This window comes from Salmo salar, chromosome ssa13, assembly GCF_905237065.1.
Source record: "Salmo salar chromosome ssa13, Ssal_v3.1, whole genome shotgun sequence".
Lineage (NCBI taxonomy): Eukaryota > Metazoa > Chordata > Actinopteri > Salmoniformes > Salmonidae > Salmo > Salmo salar.
Genome location: NC_059454.1, coordinates 79,925,892 through 79,953,636, shown reverse-complemented (window position 1 = coordinate 79,953,636; position 27,745 = coordinate 79,925,892). Strand labels below are relative to the sequence as shown.

The 27,745-nt window shown below is 43.0% G+C and overlaps 1 protein-coding gene across 4 annotated transcripts in view; it reads right to left on the bottom strand.

The window, feature by feature from the left end:
- The window catches only part of LOC106567946 (UV radiation resistance-associated protein), a 172,881-nt gene that overhangs the window by 105,102 nt on the left and 40,034 nt on the right, over window positions 1-27,745 (bottom strand). For all 4 annotated transcript variants that reach the window (XM_014137860.2, XM_045692235.1, XM_014137861.2 and 1 more), the window contains 3 exons: window positions 24,599-24,704; window positions 5,889-6,015; window positions 781-865 (listed from right to left, as the gene is read on the bottom strand). In XM_014137860.2, coding sequence (XP_013993335.2) covers window positions 781-865; window positions 5,889-6,015; window positions 24,599-24,704 — 318 coding nt within the window. The remainder of the gene's footprint in view (window positions 1-780; window positions 866-5,888; window positions 6,016-24,598; window positions 24,705-27,745) is intronic.

Genomic DNA, 27,745 nt, shown 5'->3' with positions numbered 1-27,745 from the left:
TTACACAGTTGAAAATCTCTGGTCTTACTGTGGTGGCTTTGTAGATTCAGAAGATCCAGATGATTACCATGTTAATCATTTGATCCTTCCTTCATAGAAACCTCACATCTCAGTCCAGCAGGCTTTCTCTTATCTGTTCTGGTTAAGCCCAGACGCAAGACCCTCAATACCCACATCAAACCCAAACCATCAAAGACTGACACATTTCCAGAAACCTGGTTATTACATGAACTCAGCAACTCTCCCTAACAAACACTTCTTTTTTGCCCAATGAACTTTAAATACGCTTTTTTTCCAGGGATGAACGTTAGGCAGATGCATGAGTGTCAAAATAAATTTCCCTGGTTACATGATGCGTTGGTGGGTTTCTTTGCCGGCCAGCTATAACTAGTGTGTTTACTGTAGCAGTGCTGTTGCTTCTGCTCTGCCTTGGCCCCCATCACTGCCAGGTACCCAGCCAAACAAACTCTGTACCCAGGGTGCACCCCTGCAGGCCAAGGCAAACACATCAGACTGGTCTTTGACACAATCTGCTTATTCTCGCTAGGGCTAAAAACACAAATAGGCAGCGCCGAGCCAACACCCCCTCTTTGTAAGCAGAATGTAATCTCCCCACAGCATTTAGAACAATTGACAGCATATTAGAACACACCATTCTGTGGGGCCTGGGTAATTTCTAGCAGATGGCGTGGTGAACCAACGGGATGGAGCGTGGGTGCGAGTGTGTGTGTGAGTGTGTGTATGGATAAATAAATGCTTCAATTACAGGTTGACACGTACCTTTTGGCAGTGCATTCTTTCTGCTGCTCTGTTAACGACTCCCTCTCCATCGCCAGACTGTGGTGTTTGGTGGAGAACGCTTCCTCTAGGGAGAGATAAGGGGGATGAGAGAGAGGGAGAGATAAGGGGGATGAGAGAGAGAGAGAGAGAGAGAGAGAGAGAGAGAGAGAGAGAGAGAGAGAAATATGAGAAGACAGAGATGGAAAGAAAGGGAGAGATGAATATGACCGAGAAAGAGAGTGATAGCGAGAGACATGAAAGTAAGAGGAGAGAGAAAGAAAGAGAAAATTAGGTGGTAAATTACCAGGTGAGTTCTGTTCTGGTAAATTACCAGGTGAGTTCTGTTCTGGTAAATTACCAGGTGAGTTCTGTTCTGGTAACTTTACACAGGTGTCTGGGCGTGTTTCTTGATCTAAGGCCTTCCACATTAAACACTGGAAACATCACACGGTTACTTTGGTCAGGAAAAAACTATTTCCTTCCGACACACATCATATAAAACCACTACACATGAATAATGATGGTAGGATTTGTTTGACTTTTGTAGTCAAATAAAGTCAAATAAATAAAAGCATTTAGATAAGGACGAGTGATTACAAATGTAACAGCGATACGGATGAACCTAGGCATATTAAAACCACAGTCCAAACTCTGCACCTGGAACAACGTCCGATGGGACAAAGAGTTTTGGACTAAATGAACAAGCATGGTTTTGTGTGTTAATAGAAAACACTTGACTTTGGTACAGCACGTGCAGCGCCACATTCAAAAAGGCAAACACATCTTCACCTGAACAAATATGATCTGGCTATCAGACATCAGTACCAACCCCAACTTCTCCCAACCATCCCATCTCATGTACCTTGCTGTTGACAGGCTGAATGGAGAGTGGATAAGTGAGGCTCCAATACACACTCGTCTTTACACACATTTTAAAACCCAGCTGGTTCAAATGAACCTCTCTTCCACTGCATGTTACCTGTCAAAGCTGGTCTGCCCAGACAGAAAGTCCAAAGAGGGGGTGGAGGGGGTGCAAGGAGAAAGACAGAAGGGGAGGTTCGGGTGCCAGGGCCAAATCTTCATCAGATTAGGGATGACAAGAAAGATACTGTTTGTGATTGGGCAGATTAGTCAGCCCGTTTGGTTTAAACGATGTCTCGAAAACAGTGTTCAAAAGGTTGGGTCCCCCTTCGCCTGCATAGGCCCTGAGCTCTCCTAGGCTTTTATGTAACCGCCTCTACACCCCCCCCTCCATCCCTCTCGCCAACGCTTCAAAGCCTCTGCCGCCAAACTAAAACAAATGGAGACACGTGTGTGTAAAAATGTGTGTGTGTGTGTGTGGGTGTGTAGAAGGCTATGGTGCCATGTTTAGCTATGTCACACAGCTTTAGAGATGTTATTCTTTCACCACCCTCCAATGTTGTTGTGTTCTCTCCTCAGAGACAGAATAATAATATCCACCTTCACCACCTCCATGTCACAAGCGGAAAAACGGCCACACGTCCTAATATAAGGAGCTACCTCTTTCCATCTCAGTAGAAAGGAAAGTGAAATAGAGAGAGTGAGTGAGAGGAACGTGTGTGTGTGTGTGTGTGTGTGTGTGTGTGTGTGTGTGTGTGTGTGTGTGTGTGTGTGTGTGAGAGAGGAGAGGAGAGGGAGAGTAAAGAGAGAAAGTGGAAGGGAGGGAGAGAGAGCAAAGGAAAGCTGAAGGTACAAGGGGATAAAAGCATGAAACAAGGACAGGTTGTGTTACTGTGTAACGATGGAGGAAGTGACTGAGCTGTGACCCGTGTTGGTACGAGACAGATAGCCATGAAACATCACAGGATGTCTGCCCTATAATAAGATGTGGGGGGGAGAGAGAGAAAGACAATGAATGACAGTGAGAAAGTTGCCTCTGGTTGGTCCTATTATATCTCCTCTAGGCCCAGGTCCAGTTATACCACTCCATCACTCATTAGTAAGATAGTCGCCCTCACTCACTCAACATGGCCACTGTGCAGCTGAGGGAGCTGGTGACTGTGGGTGTAATGGTGCTAGGTTTAGTGTGGGGACCAGAGTGCTGAGCTAAGTCCAGTGTTGATATGATAGACACCCCCACATCTCTCGCCACTTTAAAAAACCTTGACTCTTAACTCTGGGTTACTAACTCCGCCACTGACGTTTATTGGCCTTCAGTCGCCTCGGTGGGGAGGCAGAGAGTGAAAATAACTGTAAATAACCAAGACTTTTTACTGCCCTAATTTATAACGTCTGCTCAAGGTGGTAGAGGGGAATATTAGGCGAGAGGAAATTGTGACAAGAAAAAAGCGAACCAGAGGAAGAGTAGTGTTGACGCCATGACTGTACATTAAGCAGGAGGCTGTGGGGGTTAAGGTTAAAATAACGCTCCGTCTTCTCTGGGCTTTGTCTCGGTGAAGAATCACAGCTCTCCTCAAGCCTCTTACACAAACACACACAAACACAGGCATTCACACGAATATGCATACACACAAACATGCAAAAACACACAACCAACACAGGGCCAACAGGGCCAGGGATGCAGTCCACCATCATAGCAAATCAGTGGCCATTGGACAGCCCGTCGTTAACCTGTCATCCAGATGATCCCTGGCCCTGGTGCTGTCCTATCAGCTGGAAGTTCACACACTGTCAAGAGTGTAGCACACACACCCACAAACACCCACACACCCACAAACATCTACCCATACACACACACACACACCCACAAACACCCACCCACACACAAACATCTACCCATACACAAACATCTACCCATACACAAACACCCACAAACACCCACCCACCCACACACAAACATCTACCCATACACAAACACCCACACACACAAACACCCACCCACACAAACACCCACCCACAAACATCCACACACACACAAACACCCACCCACCCACCCACCCACCCACCCACAAACATCCACACACACACAAAAACCCACCCACCCACCCACAAACACCCACACAAAAACATCCACACACACACAAAAACCCACCCACCCACACACACACCCACCCACACACAAACACACCCACCCCCAAACACCCACCCACACACAAACGCTCACCCACACACACACAAACGCCCACCCACACACACACACACACAAAAGCCCACCCACACACACACACAAAAGCCCACCCACACACACACACAAAAGCCCACACACACACACCCAGTGAGAGCCGGCTGGCGTCTGCCAGCTTCCTAGCATTCCTCACATGCCTGCACCCTCACAAACACCCTTGGAAGGTACTGTATATTTGGGTTTGACCCCCATTTGTTTTGACAGTAAAGGGGATCGTCTGAAAAAACATCACTTCACAGAAAGGAATGAGGACCGGAAACAGACAGAGCAAATGTGATATGATCCTAAAGACTGCATTCACAGACTGTGTTTCAGTAAAGCTCAATGTGATCTAGCCTAGTGGGCAGCCTGGGGGGGACGTGGGAAGAGATCAGAGACTCTGGTCCTCCTTGTTCACTGAGGTGACCAGGTCTCTTACTATGGAAACCATACATACCTAACCTAATCTTGTCCACTACCAGGTACTTTTCCTTCTCTCTTTAAATAAACACATGTCCTCTCAGCGCAAAGGACATTCTTAATCTGAGCCTGCAAGAATTCCGTCCAGCAGTGGTCTGAGTGGTGACAGAGGATTAAGGGTCATTCGTCAGGACGGGGACACAAAGACAACCATACCCTGACCCCTCCTAGTAGTGTGTGTGTGTGTGTGTGTGTGTGTGTGTGTGTGTGTGTGTGTGTGTGTGTGTGTGTGTGTGTGCGTGCGTGAGTGTGCGTGAGTGTCCTACTGTGTGTGAGCCTGGAGGTTATGAACACAGTGTGTGCAGGGATGCTGGGCTGCAGTGCAGACGACCAGTGAAATCAATAACACAAGTCATTTTAGGGAGAACCAAGCCACCATGGCTTCCTGCCCTTTGGCCAAACACAGAACCTGGATCCATCAGAGACGTAGTCCCCCCAGTCTTCTTTGAACACACCCTACAATAACCTGCTGTTAAACAACACTGCCCACCCCACCCTGCTGTTAAACAAATACAATACCAGGAGAGGAAGGAGGAGGGAGACGGAGAGAGGGACACGGATGGGTCTGCCAGAAGGAGTGGTGGGTCAACATGATCTGGCCCCAGGTCCATCAGAGACACGACCTCTCAAAAAAACTGGACGCTCATTCGATGTGCCTTCCCTAATTGCTCATATTCCTCCTATGACTAGCAGGTGCCATTTTTTATGAAAGGTTGATAACACACCTCACAGTCAGAAAATGTATGAATGCATATACTACGTACAGGACAGCTGTGTACGTACTTACAAGATGTGATTAACTTAATTTCATTATCTAAGCCACCTGGATAATCCCATATATCTACAATATATGAGCCAAGACATTAATATCAATGCCATACAAGTATGTATGTACTGTTCTGTGCGTGTGCATCTGTCTGTGCATCATGGTGGTGGAGTTGAATACGAACTCTGCATGGCTTTTTATTTCCCTGCGGACATAACGGATATGGAGCAGTAAACATGCCAGTAAAACAAACCCACCCATCCCAGACATGATACAGCCGACAGTTATTCTGTTATTGAACCCATATAATTGACTCAACGACGCCATAAAACGCTAACAGGTTACATTACCGGCCCTGGTAGAACAACTTGGCTGGCCGGCACAGAAAAGTCTCTGTCTGAGAGTGTCGCACGGCCAGGGGGAAAACTGTCACTGTAGTGGAGTGACTCAGAGACTCCAGCCGGTCAACAGTGAAAGAGGTTTCCTGTGTGTGAGGTGCTGTACTGTACTCTACTGTACTGTAATGGTCTGGAGTGGAACATGCAGTAAAATAAGTAGTCCAAGAATAGCAGTTGGCTGACCTTCAGCATACCAGTCTCGCAGGATCTGTCAAAGGTAGTGCACTACAGAGAATACTAGGGTGCCGTTTAAGGTACATAACAGGAGTACAATCCCATATGGACCCCAGTCCCCACACTATACTCAATTTGACATTTTAATATCTCGTGGCTTGGACAAATGCCAGTCAATTGTGTCTAACTCCAAATTACACCTTACCTTTCTTCTGAAGCTGTGCTCTCTCCTTCTGCCGCAGGTCTGTCTCCCGGCCCAGCACCTTCCTCTGTCTCTCCAGCTCACCTCGTAGCATCCCGAGACGCAGCTGCTTACACTCCCGCTCCTTCTTCTGCAGAGAGAGAGAGCGAAGAAAGGAGAGAGGTGGAGAGGAGAAAATGAAGAATAAACAGAAAGAAAGAGAGTATATATATATGTTTCACCACAGCAAGTGCTTTTCATTATTCAACACCATATCCCCATTAGGTCTCTCAGAACAAGCCACACAATCTAGGGCCAATCCCATAACAAACTCATTCAATACGCCTCTCATAACCCATTATACACTGTCAATACTTGATGGATGAAGCCAAGTGGGGCCTCAAACAAGGTCTGTCAAAATAACCCTTCCAAAAGCCCTCACGAAAGAAATTGGAGATCCTCATACAGAGGGCAAAAACGAGTTAACCCCTTCATGTCCATAACGTAAATGTATAATTTCCTTTGGTACACTTGTTCTCTGAGCTTACTGATGGACAAATCAGAAAAAATGATTCTTCAATTGGCCAAAGTGTTTGTCTACAATACAAGTTTTTGATACTGTACTATATTTAGTCTTTGGACACATTATATGAATCAAGTCATGTGAATACATGTTCAAATGATCAGATCTTAATAATTTGTGGTATAAACAGAAAAGTATGTGGACAACCCTTCAAAATTAGTGGATTTCGCTATTTCAGCCACACCCATTGCTGACAGGTGTATAAAAATCGAGCACATAGACATCTCCATAGACAAACATTGTCTGTAGAATGGCCTTAATGAAGAGCTCAGTGACTTTCAACATGGTACCGAAATAGGATGCCACCTTTCCAACAAGTCAGTTCGTCAGATTTCTGCCCTGCTAGAGCTGCCCCGGTCAACTGTAAGTGCTGTTATTGTGAGGTGGAAGCGTATAGGAGCAACAACTGCTCAGCCGCGAAGTGGTAGGCGACACAAGCTCACAGAACGGGACCGGCGAGTGCTGAAGCACGTAAATATCATCTGTCTTCGGTTGCACCACTCAATACCAAGTTCCAAACTGCCACTGGAAGCAACGTCAGCACAAGAACTGTTCATCAGGAGCTTCATGAAATGGGTTTCCATGGCCAAGCAGCGGCACACAAACCTAAGATCACCATGCACAACGCCAAGTGTCGGCTGGAGTGGTGTAAAGCTCGGCGCCATTGAACTTGGCAATGCGTTCTCTCTGGAGATGAATCACGCTTCACCATCTGACAGTCCGACTAGGGAATCGGTTTGGCGGATGCCAGAAGAACGCTAACTGCCGCAATGCATTGTGGCAACTGTAAAGTTTGGTGGAGTAGGAATAATGGTCTGGGGCTGTAATTCATGGTTTGGGATGGTCCCCTTAGTTTCAGTGAAGGGAAATCTTAATGCACCAGCATACAATTACATTTTAGCGATTCTGTGCTTCCAACTTTGTGGCAACAGTTTGCGGAAGGGCCTTTCCTGTTTCAGCAAGACAATGCCCCCGTGCACAAAGCGAGGTCCATACAGAAATAGTTTGTCGAGATCGGTGTGGAAGAACTTGACTGGCCTGCACAGAGCCCTGACCTCAACCCAATCAAACACCTTTGGGATTAATCAAAACGCCGACTGCGAGCCAGGCCTAATCGCCCAACATCAGTGCCCGACCTAATACTCTTGTGGCTGAATGGAAGTCCCCGCTGCAATGTTCCAACATTCAGTGGAAAGCCTTCCCAGAAGAGTGGGGGGGACCAACTCCATATTAACGCCCATGATTTTGGAATGAGATGTTCGACGAGCAGGTGTCCACATACTTCTGGTCATGTATTGTGTATGCGTGTGCGTGTGTGATGCATGCGCATCAAAACTATGAAATAACACATATGGAATCAAGTAGTAACCAGAAAAACTGTTAAACAAATCAAAATATATTTTATGTTTGAGAATCTTCAAAGTAGCCTCCCTTTGCTTTGTACGCTCTTGGCATTCTCTCAACCAGCTTCATGAGGTAGTGACCTGGAATGCATTTCAATTAACAGGTGTGCCGTGTTAAAAGTTCATTTGCGGAATTTCTTTCCTTCTGAATGCGTTTGAGCCAATCAGTTGTGTTGTGACAAGGTAAGAGTGGTATACAGAAGATAGCCCTATTTGGTAAAAGACCAAGTCCATATTATGGCAAGAACAGCTCAAATAAGCAAATAGAAATGACAGTCCATCATTACTTTAAGACATGAAGGTCAGTCAATACAGAAAATGTCAAGAACTTTGAAAGTTCAGTCGCAAAAACCATCAACCGTTATGATGAAACTGGCTGTCACGAGGACCGCCACAGGAAAGGAAGACCCAGAGTTACCTCTGCTGCAGAGGACAAGTTAATTACAGTTAACTGCATCTCAGATTGCAGGCCAAATAAATACTTCACAGAGTTCAAATAACATACACATCTCAACATCAACTGTTCAGAGGAGACTGTGTGAATCAGGCCTTCATGGTTGAATTGCTGCAAAGAAACCACTACTAAAGGACACCAATAATAAGAAGAGACTTGCTGGGGCCAAGAAACACGAGCAATGGACATTAGATCAGTGGAAATCTGTCCATTGGTCTGATTAGTCCAAATAAGCCATTTTTGGTTCCAATCGCAGTGTCTTTGTCAGAGCTGTTTGAGCTCAGCTCTGGATCCAGAGCTGTTTGACGAAGAAGGAGAGTGATGGAGTGCTGAGGTGGTTTGGTATGAGTTGGACCGCAGAGTGAAGGAAAAGCAGCCAACAAGTGCTTAGTATGTATGGGAACTCCTTCAAGACTGTTGGAAAAGCATTCGAGGTGAAGCTGCTTCAGAAAATGCCAAGCGTGTGCAAAGCTGTCATCAGGGCAAAGGGTGGCTATTTGAAGAATCTCAAATATAAAATATATTTATTTGTTTAACAGTTTTTTGGCTACTACATAATACTTAATGTGTTATTTCATAGTTTTGATGTCTTCACTACTATTCTACAATGTAGAAAACAGTAAAAATTAAGAAAAACCCTTGAATGAGTAAGTGTTCTAAAAACTTTTGACCGGTAGTGTATATATCAACAATATCTAAATAAATCCACACACTCTCTCTCACACACACCACTCGAGAATATCCAGTATAAGCAAATCCAATGCAAGTCAATAGAGACTGGCGAGAGAGTAATTTTACAAAATTCTCTCGCATCTTAAACATGTTCAGATCTTAATTGTTGGTATATATATTGCCTGGAACAACATTTTTATATATACATTTTTGCAAATGTATTAAAAATAAAAACACCAGATTTACATAAGTATTCAGAACCTTTGCTATGAGACTTGAAATTGAGCTCAGGTGCATTCTGTTTCCATTGATCATTCTTGAGATGTTTCCACAATTTGATTAGGGTCCACCTGTGGTAAAATCAATTGATTGGACATGATTTGGAAAGGCACACACTTGTCTATACAAGGTCCCACAGTTGACAGTGCATGTCAGAGCAAATACCAAGCTATGAGATCAAAGGAATTGTCCGTAGAGCTCCGAGATAGGATTGTGTCAAGGCACAGATCTGGGGAAGGGTACCAAAACATTCCTGCAGCATTGAAGGTCCCCAAGAACACAGTGGCCTTCTTAATCCTTAAATTGAAATAGTTTGGAACCACTAAGACTCTTCCTAGAGCTGGCCACCGTCCAAACTGAGCAATCAGGGGAGAAGGGCCTTGATCAGGGAGGTGACCAAGAACCCCATGGTCGATCTGACAGAGCTCCTCTGTGGAGATGGGAGAACCTTCCAGAAGGACAACCATCTCTGCAGCACTCCACCAATCAGGCTTTTATGGTAGAGTGGCCAGACGGAAGCCACACCTAAGTAAATGGAACATGACCACCCGCTTGGAGTTACCAAAAGGCACCTAAAGGACCCACAGTCCATGAGAAACAAGATTCTCTGGTCTGATGAAACCAAGATTGAACTCTTTGGCCTGAATGCCAAGCGTCACGTCTGGAGGAAACCTGGCACCATCCCTACGGTGAAGCATGGTGGTGGCAGCATCATGCTGTAGGGATGTTTTTCAGCGACAGGGAGACTAGTCAGGATCGAGGGAAAGATCAACGGAGCAAACTACAGAGAGATGCTTGATGAAAACCTGCTCCAGAGCGCTCAGGACCTCAGACTGGGGTGAAGTGCCGTGTGAATGACCTCTATGCGCGCTTCTAGCCAGAGTTCATCTGTCCAATGTCTGTGTTCTTTTGCCCATCTTAATCTTTTTTTTTTGGCCAGTCTGAGATATGTCTTTTTCTTTGCAACTCTGTCTAGAAGGCCAGCATCTCGGAGTCGCCTCTTCACTGTTGACGTTGAGACTGGTGTTTTGCGGGTACTATTTAATGAAGCTGCCAGTAGAGGACTTGTGAGGCGTCTGTTTCTCAAACTAGACACTCTAATGTACTTGTCCTCTTGCTCAGTTGTGCACCGGGGCCTCCCACTCCTTTTTCTATTCTGGTTTGAGCCAGTTTGCCCTGTTCTGTAAAGGGAGTAGTACACTGCGTTGTACGTGATCTTCAGTTTCTTGGCAATTTCTCGCATGGAATAGCCTTCATTTCTCAGAACAAGAATAGACTGACGAGTTTCAGAAGAAAGGTCTTTGTTTCTGGCCATTTTGAGCCTGTAATCTAACCTACAAATGCTGATGCTCCAGATACTCAACTAGTCTAAAGGCGGCCAGTTTTATTGCTTCTTTAATCAGTACAACAGTTTTCAGCTATGCTAACATAATTGCAAAAGGGTTTTCTAATGATCAATTAGCTAATCCAAGTTTAGCATTTTAAAAGGCTAATACAATGTGCCTTTGGAACACAGGAGTGATGGTTGCTGATAATGGGCCTCTGTACGCCGATGGAGATTGTCCATTAAAAAAGAAATCTGCCGTTTCCAGCTACAATAGTCATTTACAACATAAATAATGTCTACAATGTATTTCTGATCAATTTGATGTTATTTTTAAATGGACAAAAACTTTTCCCTTCCATTTCCAAAACAAGGACATTTCTAAGTGACCCCAAACTTTTGAACGGTAGTGTATATACCAACAATTATTAAGATCTGAACATGTGTAAGATATGAGAAAGAGGGAAAACTATGAAATGACTCACTCTCCAGTATCCATTGACTTGCATTTGCAAATACTGCATGTAGTCTAGGGGTGAGTGTGTGAAAGAGAATATGTGTGGATTTCTTTGTATATATCATTTAAACAAGTATTTCCATGACTTGAATCATGAAACATGTCCAAAGACTAAATATAGTACGATACAGAAACAGGTCAAATAATAATATTATATGCTTTTAAACAATTTAATTCTGAAATGCATTTCAAAATACATATGTGACTCGTTTCAGGAAACTAGGTGTATGTCGCGGGTCACTACTTCACAGGAGAGCCATTTGAACGTAAACTTTTATTTTTTTAGCAAAATGCGTTTTTTGGCAGAAATCCCTTCTGGAACATGTGACCTTTCATGTGCCTTAGTAACAGACCTGTATGACATCTGTAAATACGAATACAATTGTTAAATTACGAGCCTAGTTGGTTTAGCCACAGAAAAAGTCAGCAACCTTCCCTCTCGCCATGATTGGCTGAGATAATGAGTGGGCTGGACATGCCGAGAGATGAGTACGGATTGGTCTGCCATATAGCACGCTTCTGTCTCTTTGAGCTGGTCAGTAAGTGTAGGTAATTCTGTCTAACGCAGCTTTTTTTAAATGTATTGTGTAGTAGAACTGTGTAAGTGTTGCTCTCCACTTTCTGGAGGACCGAGTTTTGAAATCAGTGGAATTACAGTATGATAGCTAAGGAGATGGAGAAAACACCTGACTCCGGATTCCATCTTCAAACTAAGGACAACCATGACATCCGTGACAGGAAGAAGCGTCCATCTGTGATGTATATGGATAAGATATTCTACCTCGCTACATTTTCAGATATTACTCTTTTCTAATTTTGACAGAAAGTACTTTTCATTTCAAGTTAAAGTGTACTGTTAGCTAGCTAGCTAATATTGCATGTATGATCTTATAATTTGTATCATCTCAGAGCCATTTGCTTTGCTAGTTATATCCTAATTTTAGCTAGCTAACATTGAACCTGGTTGGTTAGCTACCTGCATATTCATGCAGGGTAGTAATGTCAGGAATTGGGATTATGGTTCAGTGTTTACCTAGCTAGCTACATGTCTTAACAAAAGACCACTATGCAAGTATCCTTTTCAATAGAATGTCACTGCGACAACTGTTGATAGACGTAGCTGGTAAATTTGCTCTACTCCGATTTCAGAGCACTCTCGTCTGAGTGTGCCAGAGCGCAGAGTAACTGACAAATTAACGCTCAACACCCGCTGAATATGGCCGGTGTCAGTAAACGTTGCCAAAAAAATACGTAAATTGTTGGCAGCAGCACAGTTGCAGTCACCAACACTCGGGATAACATAAAAACAGCCTAATCAGCTCTGCTAGGGCGAGAAAATGGTCAGTGAGCTGTTCTCTCATTTGTGTCTGGAAGTAGCTAGCAAGCTTGCCAACGTTAACCAGTTTGCTTGGGTGCTTGACTGTTGTTGTTTAGACAGAATGCTCAGATAAACTCTTAAAGAGATGGGTGGGGCTAAAGCTTAAGAGGGTGTGAACGATGCGGAATGGGTGTAGACAAAGAAGAGCTCTCCAGTAGGTACCAAAACATTCAAAGGCCATTTTCTAAAAAGTGAGGTTACAAATTGATCAACTTTCAAAGTAGAATTACTTTCCAGTTGTTCCTCAAATTCAGTGTATTATATACCATTTTGTACCTCTTTATCCAATGTAAAAAAAAAAAAACACTTTCAAATTTTGCTACATAAGACAGAACCAAGGCGGTCGATCACATTTAGAAAACAATTCATGCATTTTCTCAAAATCCCAACTTAGATTGTCATTATCTATCATACTTCCAGTGTCAATCTTAAAATCTTCAATGTGGCCTGTGTTGACACTTGGACTAACCTACTATGTTGACACCAATGTCATGCAATTACACCATATGGAATTTGTAGTTCAAGGACGTGAATGGGTTTGAGGTCACTGCCAAGCGAGAGAGAGAACACCGCACTAACTGGCGTAAAGGACCAGTGTGTTATGTAGCAGTGTTATCTGATAGAAGTGGGTGGGCTTTGTGACGGGTTTATTCTGGGACTGACATTGTGGCTGAACCCTCTAAGGCCTGGAGCGGGGCTCACTACAGCCAGGAGAGGCGAGGCCGGGCCTTTAGCTGCCTTGTCTTGACTGGACCTTCCTCACTTCTGCCCTTTTCTCTCGGACCAGGGGTCTTCTACCCTTTTCTCTCAGACCAGGGGTCTTCAACCTTTTCTCTCAGACCAGGGGTCTTCAACCTTTTCTCTCAGACCAGGGGTCTTCTGCCCTTTTCTCTCAGACCAGGGGTCTTCTGCCCTTTTCTCTCAGACCAGGGGTCTTCAACCCTTTTCTCTCAGACCAGGGGTCTTCTGCCCTTTTCTCTCAGACCAGGGGTCTTCAACCTTTTCTCTCAGACCAGGGGTCTTCAACCTTTTCTCTCAGACCAGGGGTCTTCAACCTTTTCTCTCAGACTTCAACCTTTTCTCTCAGACCAGGGGTCTTCAACCTTTTCTCTCAGACCAGGGGTCTTCAACCTTTTCTCTCAGACCAGGGGTCTTCAACCTTTTCTCTCAGACCAGGGGTCTTCAACCTTTTCTCTCAGACCAGGGGTCTTCAACCTTTTCTCTCAGACCAGGGGTCTTCAACCTTTTCTCTCAGACCAGGGGTCTTCAACCTTTTTTTGCCCATGGACCTCCACCCAGGCAAACCGGAGACCCACGGACCCCCATCATATGTTCACACGTCTTGTCTTGTCATTAAATTAATAATAATTGCAGGGGGAAGTAATCAACATTTTAAATGATTTGATTTGGTAGATAGTTTTCATTATTTTGACCTCCCTACATTGTAATTGGAAGAGGAAGTGTAAACACTAACATAGCCTATTATCTGAAAAAGGGAATTCAAAACACATTTTTGCTAATAGCAGCTATTTGGCTGGTTAAACAAAGGTTATCCATGTTTTGGCAAACATGTACTGTACGAGGAGAAGATGAGAGAGCACCAACATCACCTATTCAGACGAGCCAATGGAGTTGGTGGGGGGGTGGGGTAGAGTTAGCCATTATATTGCAGTCCTAACTATCCAAGGCCATGCCAGGCCAGGTAGATGACGATGAGTCCATGATGAGTGCTAAACTGAACTAAACACTTCTCTTCCCTGGCAGACAGCTGGCTGTAGATTGATCATGGGACTGCGGGGCACAGGGGTGACGGAGGGGGCTGCGCCAGTGAAACATTAGATTCTGATTACATCGGAGTGGACAGAGAGACTGAATCCTGCTGTGGTATTCACCACACAGCCTGAAGTCACAGTTTATCACCATATCAAACACTTCAGACTGTCAGAGCAGTAGGAGAGAAGCTGAGCTGTGTGTTTAGGTGTGTGTGTGTCCAGATGGCTTCCAAATGGTCTCGCTTGGAGAGGGGGAGGAAGGGGCATTATGAGAAATGATCATGAGAGACGCGAGGACTGGAGGTTCTCAAACTAGTGTGGGGGTGACAAGATAAATGTGCTACCATGTCAGAAATAGTACAGCATCAGCATAGCAGCCTTTAGGGGTGGGGAGAAGGTGGTGCAGGGTCACACACACAGGGCTAGCATCAACACCAGATGACATCTAGCTCACCACATGCCCCGTCGCCTGGGTATACCTGGATAGAGCCAGTAGTATATGCAAGTCATTAGTCAACATCTCCAGCCACCACAGGGTGCCTCCCTATCAGGCCCCAACACCATCCCCTAACATCTCACTCTATCTGGGGTTCACTTAAGGCCTGTTGGGAGGCCCCCTCCAGCCCTGGATGTACTACCCCCCCCCCCAAATGAAGAACAGCGCTTGCTCTTTCGCAGGGCAAAAAGTTGGAAAGATTAGAGGAGAAAGAGGGATGGAAGGATGGATGGAGAGATAGAGCTTGTCCTCCAACTCAAACCCATTTTGATTCCTCTGATCAGTATCATAATCCACCGCCAAGGAGGCTAATGAAGACCAGAGAGAGAGTAAGCTGACTGAGCATCTCCCTCCTCTTCCAGTCTGGCTGCTTGATATGATCATCCCAGTCAGTCCTGCATTCTTCCATCCTCTGACCCACCAGGAATTTTAACCTTGTTATTTAGAGAGAGCATTTATTTTGCCAGTTGCCTGCAGCTGTGTGTGGTATCAACACACACACACAGGCAGGCATGAACACGCACGCAGGCACAAATGCAGGCACGCACACGGACGGACACACACAGATGGCGATCGCAGCAGGGTCAGTAAATGCTGATACGCCTCTTATCAAGGTCTTCTGAGGCTTTTTTAGGAAAACAGAGGGTGTCAGTCACTCAGACAGGCTAGATAGAGCCCCCATCTCCCGGAGTGTCAGAGCCCATATGTAGTGCAGGAATGCTGCAGCTCGCGTGTTAACCACCACCAACTACCGCCCTCCTCTAGCCTTTTGCCAAATGCCAGAGTTGACAGGTAGGCTGTGGCCAGTGTGTGATGTACGTAGTGCTTGCGCGGGTGCGTGTGTTTGCGTGCATGCATGCGTGGGTGTGTCTGTGCGTGTGTGTATGTGTGTGTGTGTGCCTTACAGCCACAGCGCTGTGTATTGCCTGTCTGAAGGTCCCCGGACATCAAACAGCCAGTTGGTCAGCTGAGTCAACAGCGACAGAGGCATAACCTGGCCGTAACCCTGGAGATCAATGGCAGAGTGTGGGTGAGAGGGTGAAAGGGCCACGCTGGGCCGTGGTGCTGGGCTCCACTCCACACCCTTTGATCCCACACAGACGTGAGGTGGGGTGGGCAGACTGAGGGAGAGAGAGATACTAACAGGGAGAGCACTCATAAACAGAGAGGGAGACCCAGAGTAAGACACACACAATGCTCCCCTCTTTCAAAACCAATAACTCAGTGGGATCATTTTAAAAGGATCTGTCTCAGCTACAGTACACAGAGAGAGCAGCGGTGGCTGATCTAAAGGAGATAGAACATCATTTATTAGCTGAGGTGAACTCTAAAAAGCTTTGGAATGTCTCATTGAGGGGAAGTATCAGCCAAAAGGCCTTTTCAATGGGAACATTGTGCTGTAGTGTGTGTGTGTGTGTGTGTGTGTGTGTGTGTGTGTGTGTGTGTGTGTGTGTGTGTGTGTGTGTGTGTGTCTTCATCATCTGATTGACTGAGGTGCTAGTAAGTAGTCAGTTTAGTTCAGTGTTAAAGAACACAGCACTCAGATAGCAACAGGCTGAGAGAGAGAAGGGGACAACTAACTGAGGTGTGTAGGTGAACAACAACAAGAAACTGTTGGAGCAGTCTCCTCTGACTGCCTCTACACTCATATCCTACAGACAGGGTGTCTGAACACACACGAATACATGAGCACACACATTCATAGTCAAATACACTCATACACTCACACATACAGTGCCTTCAGAAAGTATTCATAACCCTTGACTTATTCCATTTTGTTGTGTTACAGCCTGAATTCAAAATGGATTCAATAAAAAATTTTCTCACCCTTCTACACATAATACCCCATAATGACAAAGTGAAAACATATTCTTAGAAATGTTTGCACATTAATTGAAAATGAAAAACAGAAATATCCCATTTACATAAGTATTCCCACTCCTGAGTCAATACATGGTAGAATCACATTTGGCAGTGATTGTACAATATTTGCCAATTATTCTGTTAAAAATTATTCAAGCTCTGTCAAATTGTTTTGTTTTTTTAACATGAAATACCCCTGAAAAAATTAACAATTACAAGCATACCCATAACATCATGCAGCCACCACTATGCTTTACAATATGGAGAGTGGTACTCAGTAATGTGTTGCATTGGATTTGCCCCAAAGATAACACTTTGTATTCAGGACATCCAGTTAATTTCTTTGCAGTACTACTTTAGTGCCTTGCTGCAAACAGGATGCATGTTTTGGAATATTTGTTTTATTCTGTACAGGCTTCCTTTTCACTCTGTTAAGTGGCTTAGTATTGTGGAGTAACTACAATGTTGTTGAGCCATTTTCAGTTTTCTCCTATCGCAGCCATTAAACTCTGTAATTGTTAAAGACACCATTGGCCTCATTGTGAAATCCCTGAGCGGTTTCCTTCCTCTAAGGCAACTGAGTTGGGAAGGACGCCTGTATCTTTGTAGTGACTGAGTGTATTGATACACCATCCAAAGTGTAATTAATAATTCCACATTGCTCAAAGGGATATTCTTTTTTATTTATTGTTACCCATCTACAAATAGGCACCCTTCTTTGCGAGGCATTGGAAAACCTCCCTGGTCTTTGTGGTTCAATGTGTGTTTGAAATTGTATCTGTGGGGTACAGAGATGAGGTAGTCATTCAAAAATCACATTTAACACAATTATTGCACATGCACACACAACTTATTATGTGACTTGTTAAGCACATTTTTACTCCTGAACTTATTTAGGCTTGCCATAACAAAAGTGGTTGACTACTTATTGACTCAAGACATTTCAGCTTTCATTTTTAATGAATTTGTTACATTTTTCAAAAACTCCACTGACATTATAGGGTATTATGTGTAGGCCAGTGACAACAATCTCAATTTAATCCATTTTAAATTCTGGCTGTAACAAAACAAAATGTGGAAAAAGTCAGTGGGTGTGAATACCTTCTGAAGGCACTGTAGGAACACAGACGCACACACACAGTAAAGAAAGCTGTGGAGGAAAGCGGGGAGGGCGACTAAATCTTATGTGCAAAAATCAGCTTTTAACTTAACAGTGTAGCCTATACCTTGAGCCCCAAAACATGAAAGTGTCAGAGCCCCAGGGCTTTTTTAACAGGAGCTTTTGAAGTGTACGTTTACAATAAACACAACGTTTAAAACCTAGGATTACCGCTCCGTTTTCACAGCTGTTTGGAAGCCAATTCCAACATTTTTAAATATGCTTTCTTTTTATTGGTTTTGATTTGACTTGAGGGTGGAAATAAAGTTACACTTTTTTTTGTTAAAATTTCCCAATGCGATATGCAGGGGTATTCAACTCTTACCCTATGAGGTCCAGAGCCTGCTGGTTTTCTGTTCTTCCTGATTATTAATTGCACCCGTCTAAATCAGTCCCTGATTAGAGGGGAACGATACAAAAAATGCAGTGGCATGTGTTTAGAAGTCTAGAGTCAGGGTTGGGTAGGTTACTTTCTAAATGTATCCATTACAGTTACTAGTTACCGGTCCAAAATTGTAAATCAGTAACGTAACTTTTGGATTACCCAAACTCAGTAACGTAACTTTTGGATTACCCAAACTCAGTAAGGTAATTGGATTACAGCCACAAAGTCATAAAATCTGGTTTTAAACGTAAACCTAACCTTAACCCTAACGTTAACCACACTGCTAACCCCTAATGCCTAACCCTAACCTTCAATTAAGACCAAAAAGCTCATTTTTGTTTTCATTAATTTTAACAATATCGCCAATGTCAACCTGCTTAACCTGTTGGGTCTATTTGCATTTGGAAAATTAACCCCATATAGTGCATTTGCTAATTGCCTATTGTTTACATTTGTTGGTGACACTTTGATATGTTGATAATTTGCAGCTGTCTAAGTCTATAAAAAGTGTGTGGGTTTGAGTATGTGTCCGTTTTTGAGTAATAAAAGCCCCATTCATGGTCTTCTTAAATGAAACTTGTTTTTGACAGTATGGAGCACAATACCATGGGTGAGTTTAGAAGGGAGAAACTCGCTGAAACTTTAATTCCACAGGCCGCACTATGTCGCTGTTGCAAGTAGAGGTCGACCGATTAATCGGAATGGCTGATTAATTAGGGCCGATTTCAAGTTTTCAAAACAATCGGTAATCGGCATTTTTGGACATTGATCATGGCCGATTACATTGCACTTCACGAGGAGACTGCGTGGCAGGCTGACTACCTGTTATGCGAGTGCAGCAAGGAGCCAAGGTAAGGTGCTAGCTAGCATTAAACTTATCTTCTAAAAAACAATCAATCTTAAAATAATCACTAGTTAAACTAGTAATATCATCAACCATGTGTAGTTATCTAACGTGTCCTGCGTTGCATATAATCGATGCGGTGCCTGTTAATTTATCATTGAATCACAGCCTACTTCGCCAAACAGGTGATTTAACAAGCGCATTCACGAAAAAAGCACTGTCGTTGCACCAATGTGTAGCTAACCATAAACATCAATGCCTTTCTTAACCTGTTGGGGCTAGGGGGCAGTATTTTCACGGCTGGATAAAAAAACGTACCCGATTTAATCTGGTTACTAATCCTACCCAGTAACTAGAATATGCATATACTTATTATATATGGATAGAAAATACCCTAAAGTTTCTAAAACAGTTTGAATGGTGTCTGTGAGTATAACAGAACTCATTTGGCAGGCAAAACCCTGAGACATTTTCTGACAGGAAGTGGATACCTGATGTGTTGAATTACCTTTAAGCCTATGCCATTGAAACACACAGGGGTTGATTAATGTTTTGGCACTTCCTATTGCTTCCACTAGATGTCACCAGCCTTTACAATGTGTTTTGAGTCTTTTACTGTGAGATCTGACCGAACAAGAGCCATGGAACGGTGATGGCCGATTAGACTCTGGCGCGCGAGTTCATGTTGGGTACCCTCGTTCCAATACGTTATAAAAGAGAATGCATTCGTCCACCTTGAATATTATTCATGTTCTGGTTAAAAAGGCCCTAATGATTTATGCTATACAACGTTTGACATGTTTGAACGAACGTAAATATATTTTTTCCCCTCGTTCATGAAGTGAAGTCCGGCGGGCTTAGATCATGTGCTAACAAGACGGAGATTTTTGGACATAAATGATGAGCTTTTTTGAACAAAACTACATTCGTTATGGACCTGTGATACCTGGAAGTGACATCTGATGAAGAGAATCAAAGGTAATGGATTATTTACATAGTATTTTCGATTTTAGATCTCCCCAACATGGCGGCTAGTCTGTATCGCAACGCGTATTTTTCTGGGCGCAGTGCTCAGATTATTGCAAAGTGTGATTTCCCAGTAAGGTTATTTTTAAATCTGGCAAGTTGATTGCGTTCAAGAGATGTAAATCTATAATTCTTTAAATGACAATATAATATTTTACCAATGTTTTCTAATTTTAATTATTTAATTTGTGGTGCTGACTTGACTGCCGGTTATTGGAGGGAAACGATTTCCTCAACATCAATGCCATAGTAAAACGCTGTTTTTGGATATAAATATGAACTTGATATAACTAAAAATGCATGCATTGTCTAACATAATGTCCTAGGAGTGTCATCTGATGGAGATTGTAAAAGGTTAGTGCATCATTTTAGCTGGTTTTATGGTTTTGGTGACCCTGTCTTTGAATTGACAAAACATTACACACAGCTATTGTCAATGTACTCTCCTAACATAATCTAACTTTATGCTTTCGCCGTAAAACCTTTTTGAAAATCGGACAACGTGGTTAGATTAAGGAGATGTTTATCTTTCAAAGGGTGTAAGATAGTTGTATGTTTGAAAAATTTGAATTTTGACATTTATTTGGTTTCAAATTTGCCGCTCTTGAAATGCACCTGCTGTTGATGGAGTGCACCACGGGGGGGACGCTAGCGTCCCACCTAGCCCATAGAGGTTAAAATCAATACACAGTATATATTTTTAAACCTGCATATTTAGTTAATATTGCCTGCTAAAATGAATTTATTTTAACTAGGGAAATTGTGTCACTTGTCTTGCGTTCTGTGCAAGCAGAGTCAGGGTATATGCAGCAGTTTGGGCATCCTGGCTCATTGTGAACTGTGTGAAGACCATTTCTTCCTAACAAAAGACAGCCAACTTCACCAATTTAACAAAAGCGCATTTGCGAAAAAAGCACAATCGTTGTACGAATGTACCTAACCATAAACATCAATGCCTTTCTTATCCTGATATGGATAGGGGGCAGTATTTTCACGGCCAGATGAAAAAACGTACCCGATTTAAACTGGTTACTACTCTTGCCCAGAAACGAGAATATGCATATTAATAGTATATTTGGATAGAAAACACTCTGAAGTTTCTAGAACTGTTTGAATGGTGTCTGTGAGTATAACAGAACTCATATGGCAGGCAAAAACCTGAGAACATTCCAAGCAGGAAGTGGAAAGTCAGAATTGTAGTTCTTCTTTTGATTCTCTATCAAAACTACAGTATCTGTGCTGTTACGTTGCACTTTTTAAGGCTTCCATTGGCTGTCTAAAGCCTTCAGAAAGTGGATTGAGCCTTCTGTCTCTGGGCAGAGTATAGGAGCTCAGTTACTGAGTGGTCTGCCTGAGGACAAAGGGATTGGTTTATTCTTTTTCTATTGTCCGGTTGGAATATTATCGCAATTTTAATTTAAAAATACCATAAAAATTGATTTTAAACAGCGTTTGACATGCTTCTAAGTACGGTAATGGAACATTTAGACTTTTTGTGTCTCGAATTGCACTCGCGCGTTACCGTTTGGATACAGACTTGAATGCACGAACAAAACGGAGGTATTTGGACATAACTATGGATTATTTTGAACAAAAACAACATTTCTTGTGGAAGTAGCAGTCCTGGGAGTGCATTCTGACGAAGATCAGCAAAGGTAATACAATATTTCTAATACTAATTCTGAGTTTAGGTTGCCCCGAACTTGGCGGGTGTCTGAATAGCTCACCGTGATGGCGAGCTATGTACTCAGAATATTGAAAATTGTGCTTTCGCCGAAAAGCTATTTTAAAATCTGACACAGCGATTGCATAAAGGAGTTCTGTATCTATAATTCTTAAAATAATTATGTATTTTGTCAACGTTTATGATGAGTATTTTTGTAAATTCACCGGAAGTTTTTGGTGGGAATACATTTTCTGAACATCACGCACCAATGTAAAAAGCTGTTTTTGGATATAAATATGAACTTGATTGAACAAAACATAAATGTATTGTATAACATAATGTCCTAGGAGTGTCATCTGATGAAGATCATCAAAGGTTAGTGCTTCATTTAGCTGTGTTTTATTGACATATATGCTTGCTTGGAAAATGGCTGTGTGGTTATTTTGGTCTATGTACTCTCCTAACAATCTAATGTTTTGCTTTCGCTGTAAAGCCTATTTGAAATCGGACGACGTGGTTGGATTCAGGAGAGGTTTATCCTTCAAATGGTGTAAAATAGTTGTATGTTTGAAAAATAGAAATTATAGGATTTTTTTGGGTTTTTGTATTTCGCGCCATGCGATTCCATTGGCTGTTGGCTAGGGGTTCCGCTGGCGGAACGGGGTTCCGCTGGCGGAACGCCTAGAAGTAAGAGGTCAATACACAGAAGTAAATGTTTTTAAACCTGCATATTTAAAAGAAATTCATGTTAGCAGGCAATATTAAACTAGGGAAATTGTGTCACTTCACTTGCGTTCATTGCACGCAGAGTCAGGGTATATGCAACATTTTGGGCCGCCTGGCTCATTGCGAACTAATTTGCCAGAATTTTACGTAATTATGACATAACATTGAAGGTTGTGCAATGTAACAGCAATATTTAGACTTATGGATGCCACCCGTTAGATAAAATACGGGACGGTTCTGTATTTCACATAAAGAATAAATGTTTGGTTTTCGAAATGATAGTTTCCGGATTTGACCACATTAATGATCTAAGGCTCATATTTCTGTGTGTTATTATATTATAATTAAGTCTATGATTTGATAGAGCAGTCTGACTGAGCGGTGCAAGGCAGCAGCAGGCTCGTAAGCATTCATTCAAACAGCACTTTACTGCATTTGCCAGCAGCTCTTCACAATGCTTCAAGCATTGCGCTGTTTATGACTTCAAGCCTATCAACTCCCGAGATTAGGCTGGCAATAATAAAGTACCTATTATAACATCCAATAGTCAAAGGTATATGAAATACAAATGGTAGAGAGAAATAGTCCTATAATAACTACAACCTAAAACTTCTTACCTGGGAATATTGAAGACTCATGTTAAAAGGAACCACCAATGTTAGCTTTTTTTACATGGCACATATTGCACTTTTACTTTCTTCTCCAAAACTTTGTTTTTGCATTATTTAAACCAAATTGAACATGTTTCATTATTTATTTGAGACTAAATAGATTTTATTTATGTATTATATTAAGTTAAAATAAAAGTGTTCATTGTTCATTCAGTATTGTTGTAATTGTCATTATTACAAATAAATAAATAAATAATATATATATATATATATATCGTCCGATTAATCGGTATCGGCCTTTTTTGGTCCCCCAATAATCGGTCGACCTCTAGTTGCAAGAGCACATTTTATACTAGCTGACCACTGGGGCATACTCATTATGCCGATTCTGTTGCAAAACCTTTCTTAAACGGAAGCAAAAGGAAGCAAACGGAGAGAGTTCTACCTGAATTTGTCCAAGAGAAACTCCCGTTTTACTCTGTTTGCTTCCATTTGGTTCTTAAACAGTAAACGGTTTCCTTAATGAATATACCCCTGGTCGCCAAAACAATGATTGATAGGCAGCTTAAACTTCTTCAATTAAACCATTATTGGGGTAAAAAACACATATACATTTGTGAACAGCCATCCACATTCAAAAAACCTACAATGCATAAGGCGCAAATAGCTAAATGAGAGAGCAGCAGTGTGAATCACATCAATGCGCTATGCAGCCTAGATATCAATAATAAGTGATATCCGTATTACCCGTAGGCTACACCACTGCTGTCATCCTTACCTCCAAGTGTTTATTCAAGTTGGATAATGCCGACAGCATTATCTTTGGAAGACTTAGCTTGGACTACAAAAGCCTATTCCTGCTTTTTTTCCCGCAATCCATCAAACGCATCTGGTGTGTCATCATAGTGGTCTCTGACTTGTAATCAGACTCGCTCAGGTGGAACAAACTTAAACCTGCGCCTTTTTTCAATGCTGATGTTAATGTCAGTGAGAAAGCAGAAAGGTGTTAAATATTTTTGGGCACAAAACATCCTTTATGAATTTAAAAATCATCCAAGAAGTAATCATCTAGTTTTTCAAATGTATCTGATCACTACATTTATCCGTCACATGTAACAGATTACATGTAATCAGTTACTCCCCAACCCTGTCCAGAGTTGAGTTTGAGGGCGATAGAGGGTGACAGCTTAATCTGTCCAAATAGATATGATAAAAGCCTGAGGGTCTAATTACATATTTATAAGGATCTGTGTAAATCACTATCTACAATGTGCTGAGCATTTAGCCTTAGTGCTAGCTTGGTGCTGTCCATAGATTATTCTTGCTGGATGATCCCAGGTGGTTGTTTCGGCTGACTACAGGAGTAGCTGCTAGTGCTGCTCATCTGGACGAGCATAATCATCTTTGGTCAAATAAAAAATAACAATGACATCAGTTCTCATAGCCAAGTCTAATCTGACAAACCGATCATTATAGTAAGCACATAAGCACATTATATTGGCACAACATAGATAATGGGTTTGCAAGAGGATGAGTTGTGGATGAGCAGAGATCAGTATGTGGCTGGCTGACTCACCCGCTCGTTGCAGGCCGCTGTCGTCCTCAGCTTCTCCTCAATCTCCTTCCCGATCTTCTGCACCGTCACCTGGGTCTGCTTGATGGCTCTCTGTGCTGTGTGGAGCCTAGAAAGTATAGGGATGAAGAACATCAGGATATTAATCAAAAGGCTCTCTACCACAGGAACTCAACAGACATGTACTGTATAATAGAGGATGCTTATATGTGATGCTGACAGATTTACATTGCAACTGCAGGAGAGTAAATAAATAACTATACAGACGAACAGAGGTCAGACTCTCCTCTCCGGACAGCGTAATGTCAGCCATCTTTTTAGCTGCGCTATTTGTTAATGTTATATAGGTTTGTTTGGAGGACAGAGGGAGGAGGTATGAGTTATGATGGACCACATGTGTGTTCTTAATTTGTGGCGAGAGTTTGTTTCCCCTCATTGTTTCTTTTCCTAATTTACTGGGGTTTAATCTATATTGTTGTGCTGTGTTGTCTCCAAATGTCTCAAAAGTTAATGAAAGTTCCAAATGAACAAAGGACAAAGCAGGCTTTGAGAACGTCGAAAGAACAAAGCTCATTAAAATGACTCTTAAGATGTAGTCCTATAGATTCAGGGGACATATCAGGTTCTCAAATACCCAAGAACCACAAATAACCCACCAGTATTTTAGTCACTTATTTTCTAATATATCTAACCACAATTTAAGGCTTCAATGTTGCCCTATGGACCTAAAGATACTAAATCCAGACCACTGAGAGAAACCTCAACGGGCCATTTAATAAACCCTCACCACAAACACTGAAGACATTCCCAAAACTTTTGGGTACTGAAGTCATTCATTCATTGTCCTCTCTGGAGAGGGAACAATAACAACAATGCCAAAAGACAACAATGAACGTTATTGCAGCTATCAATCACAGACTTGATTAACTCTCCAAGTATGCTTTCAACAGCTCCAGGCCTCATGGGGAGTGAGTGAGAGAGGGAGACTGAGCTGCTCCCCACAACAGAGCTGCCCCAGGGACACGTCTAATAGGAACAGACAACCATCACACCAGGCTGAGATATGAGGGTCCTCCTCACACGCAGGAGGGCAGCCATTAGCAATAATATTGTCAGAGAGACTCGAGATCATCCTTGTTTTGTCTAATTTACAGACACGCTCAACAGGAGGTAAGCGTTAGATGTGGCAGTGTGGCTGGTAGTTTCTGACCCATTCTCTCTCATCTACATTATGAATGGTTCTACCATCTGGTCTGGGGGCTCCCGATGGAGAGATGCGGTTATCTTTCAGCCCCCCTGTCCCAACTTTCCAACCCACAATTCTTCCAGTCACATCATTCCACCTCTTTCTGAAGCAGGCTGTTCCTCACATCTCCATCCTACAATCCCTCCTTCTGTCTGTTGTTCGCTACTAGTGAACCCTGAGGATGATCTAAGAACGTGACGCCTGGCCTGTGTTTAATAGTAATATCGCAGCATTTAACCGAGATAATGCTAAGGCAGATTCCCGCTCCAAACCACTATGCATAGTCTTCAGTCAATCAATGCGCCACAACCAGTGCAGAGTTCTTCAGCTTTTGGCTGAATCAGTGGACTTGGTGGAAGCCACAATGAGTATTTTAAGGGCCCAGGATTGTGGATAATCCTGTACTGGTGCCAAAACTCTGCGATCTTTCATACTCCACTTCTGGGGCCTTTTAAACTGTCATCAGGGTCCAGGTAAACTGAGGGCTGGTGGTTTCCTCTAGTACTTATAACATAATGGGAATATTCAACCACAACTTTCTTCTAAAATTCCCACTATGCTTCTTTCTTAGATATTCTCAACACCTCACTTCGGAGCACAAATCTGAAAAGAAGCCTTTTGGTCTTTCCCAACTTACCACAATCTCAAAATTGATCAAAAACATTTAACAAAATTGGTCTCTGTGACTACGGACATCTTTCTTCACTACGTGACTGCAACCACCTGGGTCCACACATGCTCTCTCTCTCTCTCTCTCTCTCTCTCTCTCTCTCAGTAAAGGTTACATTAAGCAGGGTGGCGTGGAGCCACAGCCTTTTCAGATAAACGTCCCTCTTTTCACTCACGTATCCCATATCCGTTGCATTCGTTCCACAATTTTCTCAAATTAGGTAATTGGCTAAATCAGTGAGGCTAAAAACTCCATTCCTCTATCCATGCTGAACAAGGCAGCTAGTTGTCTGCCAATAAGTCATCTAGGCTACATACATCATGGGCCTTTTGGGGTCGGGGTGGTGAAGGGTGGGGGGGGTTTACTCGGGTGCAGCTCTTTCCCACTGCTTGCGCTTGAATGTGGTCCATGTGTGAGCAGCAGCTCTGGGTATTAGTCCATGGACTATATTCACTCGCCTCTCATGATGCAACAACCACTTGTGGTTGAGTTCATAGTGGTTGCAGTGGGGAACGTGGTTATGGCAGAGTGAGAATGTGGCCTGTGGTCATGGAAGAAGTGGAAGTGGGGAATTTTAGTAACTTTACGGGACTGTTGAGAAAAGGGGTTTTGCTTAGGTATGCAGTCCCTCAGAGCCTTCCTGGAACTGCCTCTTTTAGTGGGTTTTATGCCTGACCCTCCATAAAATTGGTTTACACTAATCCAGCTCTGAGATATTTCCACAGATCTAGGGTGCCTCCAGCCACCTCCATGTTTTTTTCATTAAAACACTGTTCCTCAGACACCTCAGGATATTACTGTGTGTGGTAGGAGGATGGAGCCCAGACCATCATTCATCACTCCTGTATCTTCAGTAAGTGGGGTCAGACACTAACTTCTAATGATTTCACACTTTAAGAATGGAGGGAGGGAAAAAACCTCTACTACAATCATTCACTTTTCTTCCCATTTCAACCTGCCTGGGAAGACAACGATAGCCGTTGGAGATAGTCCTACAAAACGTCAGAGCAAAGCCATTTTGACAGCTTTATCAGTCCGAGGTGATTGCGATGGAGGAATCTGATATGGCCACTTCCCCTATGTGAGTGCTGTTATCTCCCCAATCCTTCACGCATGTCTGAAACCCTTATCAGCTCTACCAGTCTGAGGCTAGGAGGGCCAGGGCCCCTGGACCACAGGGGGGAGGGGGGTGAACAAGTCCCAGGCAACTATGCCCTCACTGGGGCAGTACAAC